This window comes from Magallana gigas, chromosome 7, assembly GCF_963853765.1.
Source record: "Magallana gigas chromosome 7, xbMagGiga1.1, whole genome shotgun sequence".
Taxonomy (NCBI): domain Eukaryota; kingdom Metazoa; phylum Mollusca; class Bivalvia; order Ostreida; family Ostreidae; genus Magallana; species Magallana gigas.
This window is the reverse complement of record NC_088859.1, coordinates 52,599,720-52,624,315: the sequence shown is the minus strand read 5'-3', so window position 1 is coordinate 52,624,315 and position 24,596 is coordinate 52,599,720. Positions and strand designations below refer to the sequence as shown.

General features: G+C 33.9%; 2 protein-coding genes across 3 annotated transcripts; one reads left to right on the top strand and one right to left on the bottom strand.

Annotated features, from left to right (window-relative positions):
* Positions 1-934: 934 nt before the first annotated feature.
* Positions 935-10,067, bottom strand: LOC105341014 (diphthine methyltransferase). 2 transcript variants are annotated; one of them, XM_011447292.4, is made up of 9 exons: positions 9,983-10,067; positions 5,277-5,408; positions 4,899-5,016; positions 4,101-4,326; positions 3,746-3,903; positions 3,427-3,499; positions 3,123-3,188; positions 2,113-2,285; positions 935-1,127 (listed from the first exon to the last, which is right to left on the bottom strand). In XM_011447292.4, exons 2-9 carry the CDS (start codon positions 5,400-5,402, stop codon positions 961-963), a joined length of 1,107 nt encoding a protein of 368 aa, XP_011445594.3. In that variant the 5' UTR covers positions 5,403-5,408; positions 9,983-10,067; the 3' UTR covers positions 935-960. The 2 variants fall into 2 exon arrangements, with proteins under 2 accessions (XP_011445594.3, XP_011445593.3); XM_011447291.4 differs by having other exon boundaries at positions 4,899-5,013.
* Positions 10,068-10,430: 363 nt separating this feature from the next.
* Positions 10,431-20,890, top strand: LOC105341015 (Golgi to ER traffic protein 4 homolog). The gene is made up of 9 exons (XM_011447293.4): positions 10,431-10,588; positions 13,627-13,705; positions 13,986-14,067; positions 14,253-14,408; positions 15,727-15,865; positions 18,721-18,861; positions 19,652-19,727; positions 19,834-19,903; positions 20,608-20,890. The coding sequence occupies exons 1-9, from the start codon at positions 10,473-10,475 to the stop codon at positions 20,748-20,750; spliced, it is 1,002 nt and encodes a 333-aa protein (XP_011445595.1). The 5' UTR covers positions 10,431-10,472; the 3' UTR covers positions 20,751-20,890.
* The last annotated feature ends 3,706 nt before the right edge of the window (positions 20,891-24,596 follow it).

Sequence of the window (24,596 nt, the reverse complement as noted above, 5' to 3'; positions counted from 1 at the left end):
GTTTTTGATTCCGACATTTGTTTCACTAGGAAATGCATTCTTTGAACATTTTAAACATGCATTCGAACACATATTCAGCCGTTTGTTTTAGACAGTAGATATTAAATATACGTTTTATACCGATAATAATGTTTACTTTAAACTTTTGACGTTTGATGTGTGAATTGTTTCCTGATCAATGATTCCAAGAGCACGTTCTGACTCGAACTTCACAGCTAAAAAAATTGAATCATTCAATCACTCTGCAAAACTCGGCTGATTCTATGTCTTATGATACTATATAGTAATTATCGGTAAGCTGCGGTGATAGACATTCCATATAAAAAAAGAAGTGTTTTTTTCTATGAGGTGAACTGTGCTACAATAACGTAATCAATCGCTATTTTGCTTATTTCATGTGAATATGTTGAAAATTCAGAAGAAATGTGTCAATATAACGATTAAGATGCTTTCTTTGGTGAATTTATAAAGGGAATAGTTCTTTTATCATGCCACTCTGTAATTTGTAAAAGGAAGAAACTTTTTGTGCAACATTGCTCAATTATGCTGCAGTGCTGTAACTCTAGATGATTAATCATAAGAAAAACCTAATTCACAATATCATATTCATAGGACTGGATGGTCGAGGCCATTTTTAGACTGCATTGATCTCCTTTTAAAAGAGAGTTCCATAAATATAGGAAAATATCCAAATTTAAAAGGTGAAATATTTAGATTTTTCCTTCCTTTAATTAGAAAGTCCTGAACTATGTATGAGGCCATCTTGTATAGTGAGTACCCTCTGTAGCCAACCTTAGTGAAAATTACTTTTGGAACCGAAATTAAAACGGTGGTAATCATAAATGTAAACTAAATTTTGTTAAAATCATTTCTGTCTTTCCTAATTGCAAAATAGAAAATCATTTTTTAAACATCTATAAAAGGATAAAATGAATATTGTTTTTTCAACATCAGGTCTATTTATCCAATATCCTGGTTTTTTATTGTAAAATTCCATAATTGTATGGAATGATTATAAAATGAACACGTTGCTACAAGGTTGTTGTAGGCGTTGCTATGACACCAATCAGCACCGTAACCAAGGGAAACATCTCTGTCATAGTGATGTAATACATCCATCTTTCCATCTATTTAGAAGAAAGAAACCATAATTGATGATAAAAATTAATTTAAGAACAATTTTAAACAAGAGGCCCATGGGTCACCTCACTCACCTAAACAACAGTTCCTTGTATCCTTTATATCAGGGTTTTAAACTTTTCCCTACATATTTCTATGTTAAACTTTGAACTCCTATTGAGGCCCCATTATTGATCCAGAGGTCATGATTTTAACAATTTAGAATTTACATTATTTTAGGATACCTGTATAGTAATCTCACAAATTGTAGCATTTTAGTTTATGAAAAGAAGATTTTAAACATTTTCCTTTTAAATTTCTATGTTAAACTTTGAACCCCTCTTAATGCCCCAGTATTGGTCATCCAGGGGTCATGATATGAACAATTTAGAATCGTCATGATATGTAAAAGCTTTTTGAAAATATTGGTATTTCTGGTGTAGTGTTTCTTAAGAAGATTTTTTTTTTAAGACACGCACCTTATTTTCGCTGTTTTGCAATTATCTCCCATTTAAAAAGGGTTTTGCCCTTTATTTCAAGAATTTGAATCCCCTTCCCAAAAGGATGCTTTGTAGCAAGTTTGGTTATGTTTGGCCCAGTAGTTCTAGAGAAGAAGTAAAAAATGTGAATGTGAAAAGTTTACAGACAGACTAATAGACGGGTGGACGACTGACAACAGGTGGTCAGAAAAGCCCACTTGAGAACCTTCAGTTCAGGTGAGCTAAAAACTTTCAAATGTTAAAAAAAAACAAAAATTATAATTGATGACAAATTGAGCATAGGTATTAAAAAGTGATAACTTTTAAAAATTACTCTTATTATAAATTTTCAGTTTTAACATTGTTTTAATTTTTAAACTGTATTTACAATTTCTCTGGGCTGTACCCAACACTGTCACTAATATGCCTGGGGTAAGTTCAGTTTCAACCACATGGTAACTATTGTAAATACATGTAGCTGCCCTCATGACACTAATTACAAGTGTGTTATTACCTGAGATATGTTCAGTGTCCACCACATGGTAACCATTGTACATTGTGGCCGTCAGAAGAAGCTGTGCGTGACCAGGGTGCCACTTGACCCTCCATACGCCCCCACCTAACTGTGTGTCTGCCAGTGGATGCTTCATCTGTCTGCTGTCCCACACAAGGAGGTGCTCGTCATAGCTACCAACACCAACAAAACTTTAAAAGAGTGTGTATCAACAACAACTTGCCCACATATTCTATTCATGGATATCTGATAAATGCACCTACTAGATTTTTAAATACTAGTATGCAACGTAAAACTAATTTATGTAAATAAATGACAAATATTAAATAATCCAAAAGACATGGAAGAAACTACTGCAAAATAAACAAATTAAGTCATGGCACAATTTCTAAACAATTATGCAAAAACTCACAGATCTTGTGTAATATGTAAAAAGAACAATACATTATACAATATTTTTGACTAGAATATTACATACAATATCAAGGTATAGATCAGTAACACAAAATTGTGTAAAAAGATGGGGCAGTGTCATCCATCGCATAAAATATCAGAACATAAGAAAAATACAAATGTAATAGAAAGTGCACACTCGCTGACAAAAAGACTGAAAAAATACATCATAGGAAAATAAAAATGTGTAAAAATAAACCGAGCATGGAGGTGGGATGGGTGTTGGTTACTTAATTTTCCCAAGTGCTTCTTCCATGAATCGATTAAAAATCAATAAAAAATGGTGAGTGGTGCAAAGTTATAGTGCATCCGCATTATACATAGACAGACAGGCTTTCTTTAATTTAGATATTACAGATATGACTATTGAAACAGGATCAGTATCCATAAATGTTTTATTGACATAAAAATGTTTTATGTGGTTGATGAAAATGAGGGAGAAAACTATTCATTTCCATAAACATTAATATAGTTTCATATGCCCATTTACAATGTGTAAAACTGTTTTATTATTCTATTAAATATTAACAAAATATAACAGGAAGGATAATTCTTACCTCCCTGTACAAAGAAGATGATCTCTGATTGGACAAGACTGAATACTGCACACGCCCATCTCATGTCTTCATAATAACATTTCAAAACAGTCAGTAACAATTATATTTCTTTTTTTACAATTTTAATGCGAATGTTTGCTTAATTAATTATTTTTTCTAAATCTTGCAAAATGCCACACTTAGTATAAGAACGTTATTTATCTATTGATTTCGCTAATGTTCTGTTGTAATATAATGTCCCCTTAAAGCTACAAGATAAAAGATAACACACTCACTATGGGGTATTAGATACCGGTATCCCTACCTTTTACTGGAGAATATTGGTGAGGAAGTCTTCTGTCTTATATCCCAGCCCTTCAGTCGACAATCATCACCACCTACAGATTTATATACATGTATAAGGGTTTCTTAAGTATTTGTACTTGCCAAACCATACATAATAGAAATATCCTTTGTATTCCTTTGGATTCAAAGAAATAAAAATACAACTCCATGCAAATCAAGAAGGTTGATATCTTGACAAGAACAATTCAAAACAGAAAAGGTAATAGCATATCATTTAAAATTTTTCGAACTGTGGGTGATTTTGGACAGATTTTTAGATAACTGTGTAATCTAACAACCTGTGTAAACAACATTGGTGTCCCAGTAATTGAAAGCTGTGATCCAGGCCTCGTAATCATGGGCCTTCCAGGAGGAAACAGGAGTAAGGTCCCCTGATGTCAGCTGGTGAACTTGTACACAACCATCGGATGAGGAAGTGGTCAACATCGGGGCGTTGCTACAGATAAAGCAAAGCTGTCATGATAACAAAGGAATGGTGCTTTCCGAACAAACATTTTCATTTTTCCTCAAGAGGTGAGAAAAAATGATATATCCTTTTTATCTGTAGTTTAATTCATAATTTAGCCACAAAGACTGCAAATCAAAATACATGTACATGTTATATGTAAGCTACACTCTTCTTCGCCCACTAACCTTTTACTGACTCTATTTGACCAATCAAGAGATAGGCCAAGTACTTCCTCTCCTAGACTGACCCCCGTTAGTTTGGTGACCTTTACCTCTATAGAACCTACATCTGTCTCCTCACTATTTGTCACCAAACACAGTTCAGCCACACCCACTGAGTTGACCAATCCAAAGACAGGAGAACCATTGACCAAGTCTGGGCTCCATTTAATGTCAAGGACACCTGGCATTTCTGAAGAGAATCGTCATCATGACAAAAATATATTTGGGACAAAAACACTTTAAAATGATTCACTGCATTATAATAGAAGAAAAATTAATAGTAGTATACATATGTAAACAGCAAAAAATCAGAAAAAAAAAGAATTAGATTTTTATGAAATTTCTGACAAAAGCCACAAGATACAAGTCGATCAGGGTTTTCCTGTTAGCAAGATTCAAGACTGAGAACTATACTGTAAATTCCTAATTAAAAGTGAGGAAATATAATATCCGTGTAAAATCGTGAGTATAATATCCTGCAGATTTTAAAATCTCGCTTTTAGTTATCACAAGCATGTAAACTATATAATAAATCATGTTAAAAATTCGGCGTTTGCAATTCAATATTTCCTCAATTTGATAAAAAACAGTTCGATCGCTGAATTAAGTACTTGCGTAATAAGGTACAGTATAATAATAAATATAGTATAATAAAATATAATAATCTACAGTATTACAAGGGTATATGTAAGTTAAGAAGGACAATAAGATGGGGGAAGAGAAACAGATGGTTGTAATTCATTACAATGGAGTTACACACACCATGGACAGCGGTCTTTGTGAGAGAGTAGGATCCATTATCTTGGCTCAGTTTGTAAACCTGCACATCTCCGTGTCTGGTCTGGGGCTTTGTCCTTGTTTCCTCTGTGTTCTGTTCCTGCTGTTAAATAAATACATATACACAGAAATGAAAATAAAAAGACATTAATATATGTTGTCTTAGTTGTAAATTGCAATGGCTAGAGCACATCAACTCATCACTATTGGATACATGTATTTCTATGCATTTTTTAAAACAAATTTCTGACTGGAGACATGAGGCTCTGAGGCCATAAAACAGCTTGAGCTCACTTTCGGCCTCATCTTACTTCTCCTCTACTTATTTCCTTTTTTAAGCAGTAACTGAGATCCAATTCCCACCTCTTTTGGGCTCTCCTCCAGCTGGTAGGTCCCACACAGTAGGACGTCATGGTAACCAGTGTGGGGGCACCACTCCACCGAGTCCGCATAATACCCTGTGTCTACCACCTGGTGAGTCTCCATCATCTGTCCCTGTTGTCACAGTAACCACAAGGTGATATAATTATAATGACAGCTTGCTATAAAAACACCTTATATTTAATTTCCATACCTCAGCTTATGGAACTAAGTTCGGACCTTTATAGATTTGGATTAAAGAATCAAGGTCCTTTCATTAAATCTTTCTTATAGAAGAACATTTGAAGTTTTTACTTCACACAAAATTTCTTATGATTTGAGGGTTTGTCATGATTTGAATTCTAGGTTATTTGGGCAAGTTCAAGGTCAATGGAAGGAAAAATGCAAAATTCCTGTCCAGTCTATACATTGAAAGCTATTACCTCACACTGAATACCCGAGAGTGTGTCATGATTTTGACCCAAGGTCGTTTTTGGTAATTTCAAGGTCATCGAAGAAAAGGTTTATAATATATGTCTGCTTTTTTTAATGTTTGTGGGACTGGAGCTGTTTTAAAATATTTTTTTTAGAAGTTCAAAAATATGGTTATAGAGCAATTTATTTGGTTATTGTTTCTACCTACATCAGTTTTTTTCTATAACCTGTTCATTTAACAAATTTTAATCAACAGTTACTGTGTCTGTGAGCAGGCTATCAAATGATACTTCCCACTAAGAAAATATAATAATTTAAGTATTTTTCTATCAAAAAGTAATGGATGCCCTATTTTTATTGAAGTGACCTTAAACTTTCACAAATAACCTGAAAAGCTTTAAGTCAAGACATGTTAACAGGTCAAGAGTAATCTTTGTCAAAATCAGCTTCCAAACATTTTTTCATTACAAGATATGACTTACCGGGTAGACAGGAGAAATTATGCATTTTTTAGCAATGACTTTTAAACTTGCACAATGACCCTAAGTCAAGTTCACGACAAACAGTCAGGTCATAAGCAGCAATCTCTATGTGAAGTGGAAACTTCCAATGTTTCTCCATAAGAGAGGTAAAAAGCAGACATATATTATAAACCTTTTCTTTGATGACCTTGAAATTACCAAAAACGACCTTGGGTCAAAATCATGACACACTCTCGGGTAATTAGTGTGAGGTAATAGCTTTCAATGTATAGACTGGACAGGAATTTTGCATTTTTCCTTCCATTGACCTTGAACTTGCCCAAATAACCTAGAATTCAAATCATGACAAACCCTCAAATCATAAGAAATTTTGTGTGAAGTAAAAACTTCAAATGTTCTTCTATAAGAAAGATATGGACCAGACATGATTGCAAAGAAAGACAGACAAACAAGGTGATTCCTATATACCCATCCCCCCCAAAATCATGTTTAACATAAAACATGAATCTGTGTACAATTTTTGTTGACAGATGAATTGAGAATCTTACCACTGTGTTTTCTACACATCTCATTTATTCACAAACTATAAGAGTCCTATGAAAAACTGGACTACAAGACACGCACTTCTGTATCTTCATTCTTCAGAGTATACATGTATATGTATACACTCTGTTTTAGAAGAAATAGATTGTTTATGTGTGGAAAAGGTGTGATAATGGTAACTTTGAGACACAAACTCTAAAACTTGTTAACTTGACACCATTCTTTAATTCAATCGACAGGACGTTGTAGTTTTACAATGATAAAAGTAAAGCAACTGTCAGATGATAAAATATCTATATCTATATATATTGTATCATTATGTATCTAACATCTACTTCATTTTACATTGCATATACACACAGTAAGGTATCTAAAAAATGTATGAAATGTTAAATGAAATAAAGTTCACAGTTTAAATACTGAAAAAATACAATGTCACAATCAATGTGATTTTGTATAAACAATTAAAATGTCATTTTTAACAACTGATTTGTGATATATACTACGAAATGAATGATTATTTCTATGAAATTTTCATAAACTGCATGATTCCAAATTCCAAATTCAACTTCTTAAAACATTAATTAAGAATGCTTATACATGTAAAATGACACTTTTTGTACAATTGCATTGCACTTAACATCATAACACAATATAAAGAGTTAAAACCTTAAGAAGTTATGGCAATATGTAACGTTTCATATTCAGCTGTGTAGGAGTTTATCTTTTCGTACAATTGAACATCTAACTTCTGGCACTTCTTTCACACTCCATAAGACATTCCCGAACAAGAATACGAGCGTGCACGATGCCTCGCTTCAGTCTCTCCACGGAAGTCTTACTTCCGGCGTATGTCGGCCGAATGTCCCTCCCCATGTCCTCGATCACCGCCAGCAGCTGTGAGTACTTGCTCTGAGACTGATGTTGCTGTACTAGTTGTTGGGTCTGAAGTTGCTGGGTCTGTAGTTGCTGCAGGTGCTGTTGCTGTAGCTGCAACAGTTGTTGCTGGCTGAGCTGCATGGCCTGTGCAGCACCGTGGCCCCGCCTCATCTGGTTGGGAGAGGGCGTGGCTCGGACCTCCTCCGATCGCGGAGTCCCTGGATTACTCATCACTGCTGGGGAGTTAACTCTGCTGCGCTCCTTGGGAGTTGATATACTGTCATCCATCACTTGTGACTAGAAAAAATAACAAACAACATTGTCTTTATTCACATGTTTATTCCTTAAAGGTTTTACAAATTATTAGTACTAAGATTTTAATCGATAATGTTTGTCAAATAGTCACGTACTACATAGACAAAATACTTTTGACAATATTGTCCAGATAATCTAATAATTACAAATATTTCACTTAACCAGACTGCTTCTCATAAACCCTTGGCAGACCTCACTACGAAAACTCTGTGATACTCTCAATTCTATGTCCTGCATAAAATTCTATATTCTATGGCTACAAGTAACTGATCCAATCACAACTAAGTGAAATGTCCTTGTAAATGCTCATATGGAAGTATGGTGAGTCTGTAGTTAAAACTCACGTGTGATGTTTGGTGGAGCAATCCATGATTTCTGTGGAATCATCATTGTTCGTGGGAGACCAATATTCATGGCTTTCGTGGGTAACACTTGCCTGAATTTACATCTCCATAAACGTTTATACAAGCAATGATTTCATTTTTATCACAATTATCCACAACTTGCTACCAATGAAATCATGCCACCACGAATCAGGAAAATTTCGGCCACACATGAACATTGACCCCCACGAATAAAAGTGATTCCACAGTTATCAGTTGCATAAGTTTTCAACTAAAGTGTCTCCCCCAAAGATGATCTCTCCAACAATGCTACACAAAGCTCTATGTACTCTTTTACTGTTTCTTATTGTTCCTGTATTATGTATGACAATGATACCTGACATCAACAACTTCCCACATCCAAAACAGGTTACAACAAACACATTACAGTAAAACTTCTCAAAACCGGCACCCCTGGAAACAAGCACCCCCTCAATATCGGCCGATTTAAAAAGTCACGGCCAGCTCTCTTTATTTCTTATATATAAACCATTAGTAAACTGTACAATCTTATGAATGAATAACAAATTTATTGCTTTCTCCAGGATACCGGTATATCTTAATTCAAACATTGTTAAAGTAGACTGTATCATCAGTTGTTTTCTGAGATTTGTCAGTTGATATGTTTTTACTTTGTTGTAATGCCATGTATATAAGCTGTTATTTTATTGTTTAACAAGAGGCCCAGGGGCCACATCGCTCACCTGAGCAACAATTGCCTTAATTCTGATCAAATTAGCATTACAGTTTCAAAATATCTTGACAACTAAGTACAGTAGATCTTGCTAAAAAAATGAAAATCTGCCAATTTTTATCCACCTCTTTTTTTGGGGTAAATACCAAGCCCCTTTTGTTGTTGTACCTGTAAGAAGATTTTTCTCTATTCCTATATACCCCCCCCCCCCCTTCCATTTCGTGGCCCCACTTTTCTCTAGGGAATCATGGTTTCATCAAACTTAAATCTGCATAACCTGTGCTTTCACACTAGGTAGTAGGTACTGAGTTTTGGACCGAAAACTTTCCAAGAATATTTTTAAAGATTTTCTCTATATATTCCTATGTGAAAATTCAAACTGCCATGATGCCATCACGGCCCCGCCCTATCACTAGGGACTGTGATTTTGCAAACTTGAATTTACACTACCCGAGGATGCCTCTACACAAGTTTCTGGCCAAATAGTCTTTAAAAAGAAGATTTTTTAAGATTTTCACTTTATATTCCTATGTAAAAATTCATCCCCCATTGTGGCCTCACCCTACCCCTGGGTATTTCAGTATAAAATGTGATTCCTGCCTCAGATGATTAGTGTTTAAATCTTTTTGGCTTAGATACATATGTAGATAGATTATATAATATATACCAGCAAGAGCCATACTTTACTGTCATATTGATCCAATTTTGAGCTAATTTTGCATACATATAATTCTCTTTCTCCCTCTTTTCTCCCCCCCCCCCTCTAAAAACATTCTTTGATGTTAGTTGATAAATGTTAAAATATAACTTATTATAGTTCAGTTAGTTGACAGTAAATACAAGGTAATTCTTGCTTCCTTCTGGCGCTCGCCACAACAGTGGCACCGTTAAACCACAAGCACCTGGATTTTCATAAATCAGTCGTTTATAAGTCATATATCGAGAAATTCTACCCCTAATATATAAAAATCTACTTACTTTCAAAATACTGTCATCAACAAGCGATGTACAACATGAACAATAGAGAAATGTTTGTGGCTGTGCTAATCATGCTAATGTCCGAAGAAATCAGGTATAAGTTTTGCTTAATAAAATGAAAGAAACACAATCGATAGTTTTCTTTGATTGAAAATGGTTATATTGATTTCGATAGCAATTTGTCATATAAGTAAATTTTTTAAATTTTTTCCCTCATAATGCAGCGTAAAAAAAAATATCACCGTGGTTTTATATCTGAGGTATTTAGTAAAATTCTTTTTTGATTTATATTTTACTACAAAACGAATAATTCATTTTATTTTTCTACTGTATTCAAAAATTATCATTTTAATTTAAAATTAAATGAGTATAAAATGCACTCAAGTTTTTAAAAATTGAACGTGAGTATTATTACTCAAAAAGTACTAATAAATTCAAATATAAGTTCATCGTTTCATTGAAGGAATAGCAATTATAGTTGCGTCAAAAGATGGCGACCGATCGCCGAAGTGGAGGAATAGAACGTGTTTTGGCGAAGTGTCAATCATGTGTGGAAGCTGGAAATTATTACGAGGCACATCAGATGTACAGAACATTATATTTCAGGTGATAGTTATTTTGTTTATAGTGTGTGTATTCGTCATTTTGATGTACTCGCGGTTTGTGAAATGCCAACATGTGATATACTCCAGTTTCAGATATTCTCCAATTTCATCATTTCATCTAAACACTGACCGTGGTAATATTGTAACACCAAAACTCCGAATCAATGAATAAATGCGTCACTACGATATGAAATGTCGCTATATGCTCCTAAACCTTATACTTCCTGTTGTGTTAAATTGTTTTTTTACTTTCAGTTTCTACTTAACAACTATTATAATTTACAAAAGAGTGGCTAAAAAGGAAAGCATATGCTATGCTATTTCTGATATATGAGATATTTAGGCTGCTTATTATTTATTTTTTGAGTGAAAAAAAAACACATGTCATTTGATCATGTTGATTGTGTGACAGTTACAGTTGATCAGTTGTTAGCCTTAAATCTCACAGAGATTCATTGAGACTAAAAATTATAAACTGTTGTCTCTTCCAAAGAAAAGTTGTTTCAGAATTATTAATATGGATGAATCTCACCGAGGTTGATGGAAGCATCTTGGTGGGTTTTATTTTTTTTACAGTGCTACGGTTATAGCAGATTAGTTTAATTATTACAGATTGTGAATAGTAGCTAAGGCCTATAAAAAAATTGGATTTACAGTCAAGTCGTACACAGACCAACTCGTATACAAAATTTTCCGCATAAAAAAACCGAAAGTCAACTCGTATACAAAAATTTCTGCATAAAAAACTAAAAGTCAACTCGTATACAAAAAATTCCGCATATAAAATAGGTGGTAAAAAAGAAATTCATATGTGACTTTTATATTCACTTTTCATTTTTACTCATTATATAAATAAACAAATTTTTAACTTATAAATCAATGGTATGTTACTTACAGTTCGTCGACAGGAAACACACAGGTGTCGTACCATGTTGAAAGAAGTTTGGGAAATGATATATAAAAGCTGAAAGTTGGATATTTTTTTTCAAACAAAATAATGAGGAGTATCTTAATTAGCCTTTGAGAAGTCATCCGTTTGGAGAAGCAAGAGACACCGCGCTTGTTGTTTTAACAATTATTGTTTTGATGTGTAGAATTAGCAAATAATAATGATCGGATTGACACAATTAATTATCGTTATTTTTGTTGTTGTAATTTCACATCGTTACCGAGTTTAATGGTAATGCACAATTATACATGTATGCATTTTGCAATCTTTGTAAAAGTTGATAACATCCATTTTATTCTTATTTGTCCTTTTTAAGCTGAAATACGGAAGCAAAATATAAATAAATTTTATTACAAGAAACCAAGTGTTTTTAAGTTACTTTTAAATTACTTTTACGTTTTGTTTCTAACTTTTTGTATACGAGTTGACTTTAAAATTATGGTGATTCTTTGTATACGAGTTGACTTTCTGTTAAATATACGGGAATTTTTGTATACGAGTTGAATTTCGATTTTGTAACGGTTATGTATACGGGAATTTTTTTGTATACGAGTTGACTTTCGTTTTTCTATGCGGAAATTTTGTATACGAGTTGACCTGTATACGAGTTGGTCTGTGTACGACTTGACCGGACACCAAAAATTGTGTGTTTAGGGTAACAATAATGAAAAAATTGGGTTAGGTAGGTAGGGATTTTTTTTTATTTTATCATATTTTTTCTGCATGAATCCTAAGAATTTGTTTGTGACATATTTAAAAACGGATTTTTTAATAGAAATAATATAAAATTCACAATCGGATAAAAACAGACATCTAAAAATGGTAGGATCGGGACATTTTTGTAGGTTAGGTCGGGTTACCATAAACACACAACTTTTTTTTTTAGGCCTAAGACAATGTCAATCACCTCTCTACACCATGTACACCAATACTGCAAATTCCTTATATTACACGAGTACTTAATTTCTGATCACACGGTTTGTATCAAATTGCCAGAATATAAAATCGCGAACGTGGAACTTTTCTCCATATGTCTTATAGTTTTCAATGCACAGAAAATAATGTCGAGATTTTAAAATCCGCATAGGATGCTTCTCACGATTTTACGTGGATATTAATTCCTCGTGTTTAATTAGGAATCTACAGTAAGTAAAAAAGAAAATGTAAAAAACCTATATGAGTTTAAAATGAAGCTTCAGCAATAACCCAATTATTTTTGAAGTTTTAATGAAGGATCAGTCAATCATTTCAATGATCTATGGCTGTGAAGAATTATTTCTGAGATGTAGTCTTGAAATTTTTTTTGGATGAATGTGTATCTTTCTATAGCTTTGGATTTGTTATTTTGCTGCATGTGTGAGCTGCCTCACTTACAAAACAAATTCTGAAGACAAAAGGTGTGCCAGAAAACAGAGTTTTAGTTAGTAATATGTAAAAGATTTAAATTGTGTTCATTTGCCCACCATTATGACCCACTTGTGTATGCTTGCTTTCAGAGTCCTCTATATACTTGTATGAAAAATCATAGTTAAAACCTGCTATATTTAATGAGATGTTTCTTGCAAATTACCAGTCTGTATGCATTGATAGTGTATTCTAAGAAGTAAGAACCACCATTGTCATAATATTTGAAGTTGAACTTGAGGCTAGTGTCTCGTATACTGAAAATATAAAAAAAAAAAAAATTTTGACCATTAGACAATTCCCGGTGAAGTCAATAGATGAGAAGTTGCAAAAATTTATTTTATTAGAGACATGGTCAGGTTGATGCATTGAGAAAAAAAAAATGAAATTTTTTATGGAATTAAGGTAAATTCACTCCAAGCTTATGCATGTTTTACATGATTAGCCGTCATGGTAAACACAATATCAGTGACCATAATGATTCTTGTCTTCAGAAACACACCCTGGAAATTGATGTACAATAAAATTTGTTTTCATGTAAAACACATTAAATTTATATAGGTATTTAAGATGATTAAGGAATTAATGGAAGACTTGATTTTACCTGCTTGATTTAGATTGATCTCACAGAAGTTTAGATTATGTTTTGTATTACTTACTTGTAACTTTCCTTTATTGAACTTTAGATATAAAGGACAGAAGAAGTATGCAGAAGCTGCCAGTCTTCTTTACCATGGTGCTCTAACATTGAAGAAATATGACCAGGTAAAGATCAAGTTAAACAACTCATTCCAGAATCTCAGCTATTAGCAGGAATTGTAGACTCTAAGTCTCTAATCCCAATGCACACAGTTAATCAGTTAATTGGACTGTTGTATGAGTACATTTATAATTTGTTGTTCTTGTAGGAATTGTAGACAGTAATCTTAATGCACACAGTTAATTGGTCTGTTGTATGGGTACATTACTACATTTATAATTTGTTCTCCATCCTGCCTCTTTAAATCTAATTTCAGTTTGTATAATCCTTCTGTTTATTTTATAGATATCCAGTTTTACAGACTTGTGTTCCCTTTTAATCGAGCTCTTGAATCAGTCGGAGACACCAGTGTCTGAGGATATTATAGGTAAGCTGAACTCTCACCTGTTCTAAAACCCATACAGGACAGGAGTTTCGGGAATAACAATCCTGCCTTTTTATTCTGCAGGGTCTTTGTATAGTGGCAAGCAGGAATTTTAAAATTTTAATTTCAATTATTTGAAATCATCCAAATGCTCTGTCTTAACTGAAATCATACTTTTAATTTTTCAGAAAAAATAATAACATTGTTTAAAGAAATGACACCCAACAGTGAAGAGAGGCAAACGTTTGTAGTATCGGCGGTTCATTGGACCATGAAGGTCAGTGCGGAACACAAGCGAGGGCATCCAGACCTCCACCAAAAACTGGGACTGTCTTTCTGGGAGGGTGAGTTGCCTGGTACATGTATGATGTATCCACTCAACACAATCTAAAACAGGGCTTACTCAAAACATGTTAGAGTTATCCCCCTTGTAACAGCTATTGTAGGTAACAAATACAATCAATTCAAAGAGTATATATGAAAAAGTTTTACTATACCACAATATGATTATTCTGTATAATGTGTCATCTGATTGGTCTAGAAAGTCACGTGACAAGATGAACAAAATGTTGTGTCTCCCGTTAATTAATAACTTGTCTCACCTCTTCAGAAATCTTGGGATTTTTCATTCCAAAGATATGAAAAATTCAATATGAGCATGCAATGTTGAAAATATGATTAAATAAAAAATATTTAATCATTTAAATTCTCTTCATATTACAAAAACTAATTTTACTCTAATTGATTCAAATTTATGAAAGAAAAGAGAGACAATAAAAAAAAAAAACCTAACAGTTACAATGTTATTGCTTTTGAAAAGTCAAAAAATTATTAGAAAATTAGAAATCGGCATATTTTATAACACCATATGTTGTTCTGTATAATAAAACTTTTATTATATGGATGTTCGGTAAATATGAAGACTTATTTCCCCAGAAAAATCATATTTCCTTCAAGCAAAGCCCTTGGGAAATATGGTTTTTCTTGGGGGAATAAATCTTCATATTTCTCTCACCATCATGCAGTAAATGTATATTGTCAAAATTCACATTTAGATATAAAAGTTGGGAAGAAGTAATTTGTAGAGCAAGTCATACATGTTTATATAGTTACCTCTGTTATGACTTTCTATGTAAAATTACAACAAATATACATGCTATTCTATCTACGGTAACTATGAAATAGCTTCTGTGCTATCTGTCCATGGTGTTTTGTCATAGAAACTATTCACCAGTGGCATTCGATTTTCCTCTATTTAAAACTCAGAACACCTCTGACATGATCCTACATTGAATTCAAAGTCTGATATATCTAATGTGTTTATCAAGAAAATCTGCATTGCCGACAAATAAGGTTTTCTTCAGTATAATGAAATACCTATTTTCTGACTAATCGGACAATAGTAAGTTTATTGTCCCCTTTGACAACAACTATTTTCCTTGGGTTTGCCTCGTGAAATAGATGCTGTCGCAGGGGACAATAAATCTGCTATCATCCTTACTGCCAGCAAATAGGTATATAATATCTCGTGTTAAGAAAGTTATATGGGGCTCTTGTGAAGTTGAAAGAATTCTGCTGTACTTTGTATGACATTTTTCTTTACATTTTACCAATTGTTATTTTTTTGATAGAATTCTGAAGTAAAAGTTGTTACTTTTGTAGAAAAAAATTATGTTCAAGCCAGGTACCATCTGGTACACTCACAAGATGGCAAGAACTGTGCCTTGATGTTAGTCGAGTGCCATGTACAGAAAGGGTTTCCTAATGAAGTGGACCTGTTTATAGCACAAGCTGTTTTACAGTAAGTTCCAGAGAAAATTGTTTAACTCATTGTATCCGAAAGTCACCAGGTTAACCTGTGCGTAAATGTCAGTCAGTATATCGCGTCTCAGTAGCTCATTGGCTAGAGCTCTGGCACGGTACGCCAGAGGCCTTGAGTAAGAGTCATGAACAAGAATTGACTCTTCACCATTTGTTACATTAAATGACAGTAATAGCTAGCATACCAAAGTCAAAGGTTTTAAAAATATTCACAAATACACAATAAAAAAATAATGGTTTAAAAAATAAAAACTGCTAACCAGAGTAAGATAATGTTTTGGCATACTTATATGAACCATGGTTGAAAATAGAAAACATATTTTCTTTTTCCAGTTAGTGAAATGATTCATATAAAACCATGGGATTGGAACTTCCCCTGTCTATTGAAATTTGCAAGACTTATGGTTACATTTATGTTGATTGCTTCAGCCATTTAATAATGTTTGATAGCCCCTCATCTCTTTGTTTCATATTTTCCTGCATGATAGCCCCTCATCTCATTGTCTCATATTTTCCTGCTTGATAGCCCCTCATCTCATTGTTTCATATTTTCCTGCATGATAGCCCCTCATCTCATTGTCTCATATTTTCCTGCTTGATAGCCCCTCATCTCATTGTTTCATATTTTCCTGCTTGATAGCCCCTCATCTCATTTTCTCATATTTTCCTGCTTGATAGCCCCTCATCTCATTGTCTCATATTTTCCTGCTTGATAGCCCCTCATCTCATTGTTTCATATTTTTCTACTTGATAGCCCCTCATCTCATTGTCTCATATTTTCCTGCTTGATAGCCCCTCATCTCATTGTCTCATATTTTCCTGCTTGATAGCCCCTCATCTCATTGTCTCATATTTTCCTGCTTGATAGCCCCTCATCTCATTGTTTCATATTTTCCTGCTTGATAGCCCCTCATCTCATTGTCTCATATTTTCCTGCTTGATAGCCCCTCATCTCATTGTTTCATATTTTTCTACTTGATAGCCCCTCATCTCATTGTCTCATATTTTCCTGCTTGATAGCCCCTCATCTCATTGTTTCATATTTTTCTACTTGATAGCCCCTCATCTCATTGTTTCATATTTTCTACTTGATAGCCCCTCATATCATTGTTTCATATTTTCTACTTGATAGCCTCTCATCTCATTGTTTCATATTTTCTACTTGATAGCCCCTCATATCATTGTTTCATATTTTCTACTTGATAGCCCCTCATCTCTTTGTTTCATATTTTCCTGCTTGATAGCCCCTCATCTCATTGTCTCATATTTTCTACTTGATAGCCCTTCATCTCTTTGTTTCATATTTTCCTGCTTGATAGCCCCTCATCTCATTGTTTCATATTTTCCTGCTTGATAGCCCCTCATCTCATTGTTTCATATTTTTCTACTTGATAGCCCCTCATCTCATTGTCTCATATTTTCCTGCTTGATAGCCCCTCATCTCATTGTTTCGTATTTTTCTACTTGATAGCCCCTCATCTCATTGTCTCATATTTTTCTACTTGATAGCCCCTCATCTCATTGTCTCATATTTTCCTGCTTGATAGCCCCTCATCTCATTGTCTCATATTTTCCTGCTTGATAGCCCCTCATCTCATTGTTTCATATTTTCCTGCGTGATAGCCCCTCATCTCATTGTCTCATATTTTCCTGCTTGATAGCCCCTCATCTCATTGTTTCATATTTTTCTACTTGATAGCCCCTCATCTCATTGTCTCATATTTTCCTGCTTGATAGCCCCTCATCTCATTGTTACATATTTTTCTACTTGATAGCCCCTCATCTCATTGTCTCATATTTTCCTGCTTGATAGCCCCTCATCTCATTGTTTCATATTTTTCTACTTGATAGCCCCTCATCTCATTGTTTCATATTTTCTACTTGATAGCCCCTCATATCATTGTTTCATATTTTCTACTTGATAGCCCCTCATCTCATTGTTTCATATTTTCTACTTGATAGCCCCTCATATCATTGTTTCATATTTTCTACTTGATAGCCCCTCATCTCTTTGTTTCATATTTTCCTGCTTGATAGCCCCTCATCTCATTGTCTCATATTTTCTACTTGATAGCCCCTCATCTCTTTGTTTCATATTTTCCTGCTTGATAGCCCCTCATCTCATTGTTTCATATTTTCCTGCTTGATAGCCCCTCATCTCATTGTTTCATATTTTTCTACTTGATAGCCCCTCATCTCATTGTCTCATATTTTCCTGCTTGATAGCCCCTCATCTCATTGTTTCGTATTTTTCTACTTGATAGCCCCTCATCTCATTGTCTCATATTTTTCTACTTGATAGCCCCTCATCTCATTGTCTCATATTTTCCTGCTTGATAGCCCCTCATCTCATTGTTTCATATTTTCCTGCTTGATAGCCCCTCATCTCATTGTCTCATATTTTCCTGCTTGATAGCCCCTCATCTCGTTGTTTCATATTTTTCTACTTGATAGCCCCTCATCTCATTGTCTCATATTTTCCTGCTTGATAGCCCCTCATCTCATTGTTTCATATTTTTCTACTTGATAGCCCCTCATCTCATTGTTTCATATTTTCTACTTGATAGCCCCTCATATCATTGTTTCATATTTTCTACTTGATAGCCCCTCATCTCATTGTTTCATATTTTCTACTTGATAGCCCCTCATATCATTGTTTCATATTTTCTACTTGATAGCCCCTCATCTCTTTGTTTCATATTTTCCTGCTTGATAGCCCCTCATCTCATTGTCTCATATTTTCTACTTGATAGCCCCTCATCTCTTTGTTTCATATTTTCCTGCTTGATAGCCCTACATCTCTTTGTTTTATATAGTCCCTCAACTCTCTTTCAGATTTTTATGTCTGAGAAACAAGGACACAGCTCAGGTGGCGTTTGTTAAATACACAGAGAACCACCCCGATGTACAGAGTGGCCCCCCTTATGTACACCCCCTCCTTAACTTCCTGTGGTTCCTACTATTGGCAGTGGAAGGGTGAGTACTGTTTCATGTACTCAATCACTAAGACTCAACAAACTCCATCACTGAGACTAAACACACTCAACCACAGGGACTCAACAGACTCCATCACTGAGACATATAATTAACAGACTCAATCACTGAGACTAATCACACTCAACAACTGGGACTCAACAAACTCCATTACTGAGACTCAACAGACTTAATCACTGAGACTCAATAAACTCAATCACTGAGACTAAACAAACTCAATCAATAGACTCAACAGATTCAATCACTGAGACATATAATCAACAAACTCAATCATTGAGACTCAACAGACTCAATGATTGAGACTAAACAGACTCAACTACTGGGACTCAACAGACTCCGTCACTGAGACATTTAATCATTGGACTCAATCTCTGAAACTCAACAGACTCAGTCACTTAGACATTTATCTCAACAGACTCAATCACTGAGACATTTATTTCAACAGACTAAAACTGAGATGTCTAACTCAACAGACTCAATCTTTGAAATTTCGAACTTTATCAACTCAATTACTGACACAACCAATTCACTCAGATTAAGATGAGATGGATTATTCATGTTCTGTTCGTGTAATTGGTGAAGACTTGGTGTTAATTACAGCTGTTTGACAAACAGCTTCCATAAATGTTAATTGTGAGGGAAAGTAAAGACTGATAGAAAAATCTAAATGATACAGCTTACTTCAATATACTGCATTGTTTATACTAATAATATGATATATATGTTTTATTATCTGGAATTACTTTTTCATCTTGTGTTTTTCCTTTTACAGAGGAAGAGTAGCTGTGTTTTCTATTTTATGTGAAAAATACCAAACATCAATTAACCGAGATCCTTCCTATAGAGAGGTGGGTCTTCTATCTAAAATAGAATCAGTGTTCATACTCTGATAAAACCCTCCCCGTCCACTCATATACATTTGTACTTACATGTGTACTTTGTTTTTATTTTCAGTATTTAGACCAAATAGGACAGTTATTTTTTGGACTCCCCCCTCCCCCAAAACAATCTCAGGGTTTTCTTGGTAAGACAAAATGTTCTTATTTTTATCAATACCAATAATTATTCCTTTATTGGAAAGCTTCTAAGTACATTTTTATTATCCATTATACCGGTATATTAAATGTATTTTACCAATTCCTTGAAATGAAGAGTATGATAATCATTTTGCAAGAACAGATTCATTACAGACAATAAAAATGGACAAATTTTCTGTGATTAATGTGTCGAAACCATACTAAATCAGTCCAAAGAGTTTGAAAATATATATACAATATAGAAAATGTATGGAGAAAGCAATAAAAGATCCATATTGTGAACAACTTTCATATTATTTTACATAACAATCTTTTATATCATATAGATAAGAATTAAGGTAAACAAACACATATTAGCTCAAGCATTTGAAGTTCTTTTTGTCTAAAAGGTGACAATTCTGTGGAATCATTAGATTTCGTGGTGGCTCAATTTTCATTGGATTCATGGGTACCTCTTAACCATTAATAAAAAACCTCCATGAATTAATATGGGTTATAAAGTCATGTATCCTTTTGTTGATATAAGAAAACACATGAAATTGTGTCCTCACGAATCTATAGAATTTTAGCAATCGACGAAAATTGGCCCCCACGAATTTTCATGAATCCACAGTAATTACGCACTTAAAATTTTTCAAAGCTCCTTATGATATTCTGAACATCTTAACAATATGATTTTGCGGGATTGCAGGAAATCTGCTGCAGAGCATCATGGGAGGTGATGAAGACGAGGAGTCTATGCAGCAATCTAGGTCATCTGGTGGCCCTACCCCGGGACCTGCCCCACAAAGCTCTGCCCCCACACCCACTCCAGCTCCTGTGGAATTGGATTAACATATTGCCATGTCTGTGTTATTGATAACTTATGTACTATTTATTTAAGACAGATTTTTATGAGATAACTTCTTCTCTGTGGGTTCGCGAGATGTAATGGCCTGGGTTAACAGGGCCCACACAAGTAAACTTACACTGTTTTCAATGTACAGTAAATAATGGTTATAGCGAACATGATTATAATGAAATGCAATTACAGCAAAGGATTTCCATTCCATGTTACTTTACTACATGTTGTAAACTTGACGGATATAGCGAATTACGCTTATAAACAAGCAAAATGGCCCGTCCCTGACACTTAGTTATAAGAGTGTTTTACTGTACACAATTCCTGTTATTTATTTTATCATTTTTATGACTCATAAGAAGAAATTCTCTGGTGTAACATTTTAAAAACAAAACACAAACATTGGTATGGAAAGGGAGCTGACAAATTTGTCTCTAGTTGTCAGGTGATCCTTTGTATGATTATTTTTTTTTCATCTTCGAGCCTTGTTTAATGACATGACATTTTTTGATAATTTTTGAAAAAGAGTGATTGTGACGTCAATCATAAAGCAGACAACACACCTTTACATCTTCTCATCCAGATGTGTTTAAACATTTGCAATAAAAAGGTCAATGGCAATTGGAGGGTAATTTGGAAGGGGGGTTGAAATTATGTATTGAAACGCACAACTTTGTCTCTTTGATTTCGTTGTGTGTCTGATATTTCCCACGCTGACCCCCAGCACTAGACCTGTGCTGGTCCTGTAACGACACAAGAGTTGTCTCTCTTTGATTAGTGCCATCTACCGTCATCTGGCTCTGTATGGTTCGTGCGTGGAATGTTCAAGTTGCATATCATTCTGTTAACTTTTGGTGGCATCCACTAGACTTAAGAATTGTCTTCAGCACAAGTTTTTAAGAGATTTTCTCATTGTTATTCAAAGTAAGTTGATTTGGTGGTCTAACGAAAAAACGTTAACATGTGCATGTACATGTACATTTTACAAAGTGTACATTGTGAACATAAATAAATAATGTTCATTTGAAAATAAACATTGGAAATGGAAATTTTATTTAGTTACTCGCTTGTTAATCTGTGTATATACATGGTTTATAAGAATAAACGCGATGAAAATTTATGATGAGTGTTAATGTAGAAAAAAACGATATGTGGAATACTATACTTCTTGGGGCAAACAAAGCGTCTTAACCTTTTATTCCGCTATCTGTGTGTGCATTTGTATCACGTGGTTGATGCTGAACAGAGTGGTGAAATCAGTACAGTAGTTAGATCACACGTCCATTTCTTTTTTCCGGGGGTGGGGTGGGGGTTAGATGGTGCTGAGTGTCAAGTGAGATCAAATTAAGGAAGCTCTGTGATGAACAATGTATACTGTCCTTTCTGATATATTTTATTTTATCAAATCAAATATACAACATAACTAAGTAGTCATGTTGTATTTTTGATTTGATAAAATGAAATATATCAGAAAGGACAATACCATCAGCTTCAGTGTTATGCCCATGCATGGTCGGACAAGCTACTGAAAAATTAAAATATCAATAAACCGGGGGGGGGGGGGGGGGGGGTTAACAAAAATCATTTACAACAATATACATTTTACATATCATTGATTTTCAACCTATAAACATTTTCAATACTTGGAATATGTTGACTCAAACAGGCGTATACGTATCAAATCCTGCAAATACTGTCATTTTTTAAAACTTCAAGGCATTTTCTTTTATAGAGTGGGTCTGTGCTCCATATTTTTCTCATAGTCTAAATAAGGTCTATTTGAAAACAAACCGACTCAATCAACAAAAACGTGGAGAGATGACCCACTATACATTAAAAATATCATTTTGTATCCCAACAATTGAACGATTTGAAAAAATAATACAAGTCCGCAAATTCGTGGTCAAAGTCGCACATAATATTTAAACAGCTTACTTTGCTGTGTCTGAAATGGCTCAGTGGTTAGAGTACTGTACATACATTAACTTTATATATCTTTTATATCTAGGGTTTTTATGTTATGGGTTCGATACCGCAAAAAAATCCTGGCAATATATTTTTTTTATCATCTTTTGTTAAATGTATTAAAAACTGAATATAGTTAGAAATTGTCCTTTTGCAAACTTGTATTATCATATATTTGAATAGATTTAATTGGGAAAAAATAAATTCAAAATTGTATTTAACTACTAAACCGAATGGGCATTTGCGCCATCTTATTCTCCCATCTTTAATCACGATTTACATGTTGGCCCAGTAAGAATCACCTTCATTGTTAAATTATCGTTTAGTTTCAAATCATGCAAAGTAAATACATGTACTTGTCAAATTATTAAATTCAAAAGAACATACTAATGGTACCGACTCTTATTGGACCACTCTAAGAAGAGTTTCCGATCTAATGGCACGGGAATCCAAAATAAATTTTTCGTAATTTTCTGTAATGAGCTGTCAGGGAAAAGCAGTGAATGTCTGTTGACATTCTTTTTCAAGAACAATAGACTCGCAGTTTGTCATAATGATTGCAATTAGCAAAATACCAGCACAGTCTATTAACTGCAGTGAAAGACTTTATATACTGTTTACATCACACATTGCGACCTGTAGTAAATAATGGTGACCTTTACCCTTCAATGAAAATGATTGGTGCATAAAAGTCATTCGCTAAATATAGATTCCAGAAATTAATTAATGTCACTGTCCGGGGTCAAAAGTAAACACTGCTATGTATTGTTGGGTGTGTGGCAAGGTCCGTCCGATGCGTCAAACTTTAGCGTCCCCTGCCGATTTGCTAGGTTAATGATTGCATCTTGACAGAGATTTATAATTTAATTCCATGTCTAATTACGACGAAGGCGTCTGGGAACATATATTATGAGATAATTATTGCTAATGATGTTTATTGACAAATTTTGGTTATAGTTTTTGCATGGTTCTGGGTTCCAATCATATTTAGTGTTTCTTAAAAATAAGAATATATATATATATATATATATATATATATATATATATATATATATATATATATATATATATATATATATATATATATATATATATATCCAAAGTCTCTTTAAAAACTTTAAAACACTGTTTCAAAATATTTCAACCGTGTTGCCGGTCTTCATCAGTCGGTGTTTACAATGGAAAAGTGTTTAAGGGTACACTCGGTGGGGTTTTTTGAAAAAGAAAACTGCTGAAAATTCGATGCCAATATGTTATAATAGCGTAAAAAGTAAACTTTCAAAATCTTGGGTAAATAATATCTTTAAGTAAGTTGAATTAATTTTTAGTTCATAAGATGGCTATTAAACTATTGTTTTGGCATTTAATCCAAAAATTCATTTGCTTCCCTAAGAGCGTTTTCTTAAAAAGGGGTTAATGTTAGCCGGTCTGAAAAATCTTTTCGCCTGTGGTTCGCGAATTTTCCAAAAGAGTTATTACGTACACGATTACAAAACATCATTAGCCTATATTTTGTGAACTTGGGTTTCTCGTTGTAAATTTAAATGAATGGTGATTGGAGTTTAATTTGTTGTATAAGCTTTATTATGATACATGTACGTGAACCGACTGCTGAAAACCAGGTTTGTGTGTGTGTGTATTAAAACAATGAAATGCTTTCTTTGGTGATTCATTCGGGATATGAAGGTAGCAACATTGCAGAAAGTGTAAGACTTTCAGGATCCCACTCTGAAGTATGGTTACCGTTTCCTAAGTTTGAATCAATTTTCTAAGTTTGAATCAATTTTCTAAGTTTGAATCAATTTTCTAAGTTCTTAATGATTAGATCATGTTCTGTTTGGTCTGAAAAGACTTTTAAGTTTAATAATATATTT

What these genes read in the sequence shown, in the direction of transcription:
- LOC105341014 (XM_011447292.4), bottom strand. Translation starts at nt 5,402, where the DNA reads ATGATGGAGACTCACCAGGTGGTAGACACAGGGTATTATGCGGACTCG. An exon ending in TGGAGGAGAGCCCAAAAGAG is followed by an intron (nt 5,017 to 5,276) that starts GTGGGAATTGGA and finishes TTTATTTAACAG; the next exon opens with CAGGAACAGAACACAGAGGA. An exon ending in CACCAATGTTGTTTACACAG is followed by an intron (nt 3,500 to 3,745) that starts GTTGTTAGATTA and finishes ATAAATCTGTAG; the next exon opens with GTGGTGATGATTGTCGACTG.
- LOC105341015 (XM_011447293.4), top strand. Translation starts at nt 10,473, where the DNA reads ATGGCGACCGATCGCCGAAGTGGAGGAATAGAACGTGTTTTGGCGAAG. An exon ending in CATTGAAGAAATATGACCAG is followed by an intron (nt 13,706 to 13,985) that starts GTAAAGATCAAG and finishes TTTATTTTATAG; the next exon opens with ATATCCAGTTTTACAGACTT. An exon ending in GGGACTGTCTTTCTGGGAGG is followed by an intron (nt 14,409 to 15,726) that starts GTGAGTTGCCTG and finishes TTACTTTTGTAG; the next exon opens with AAAAAAATTATGTTCAAGCC.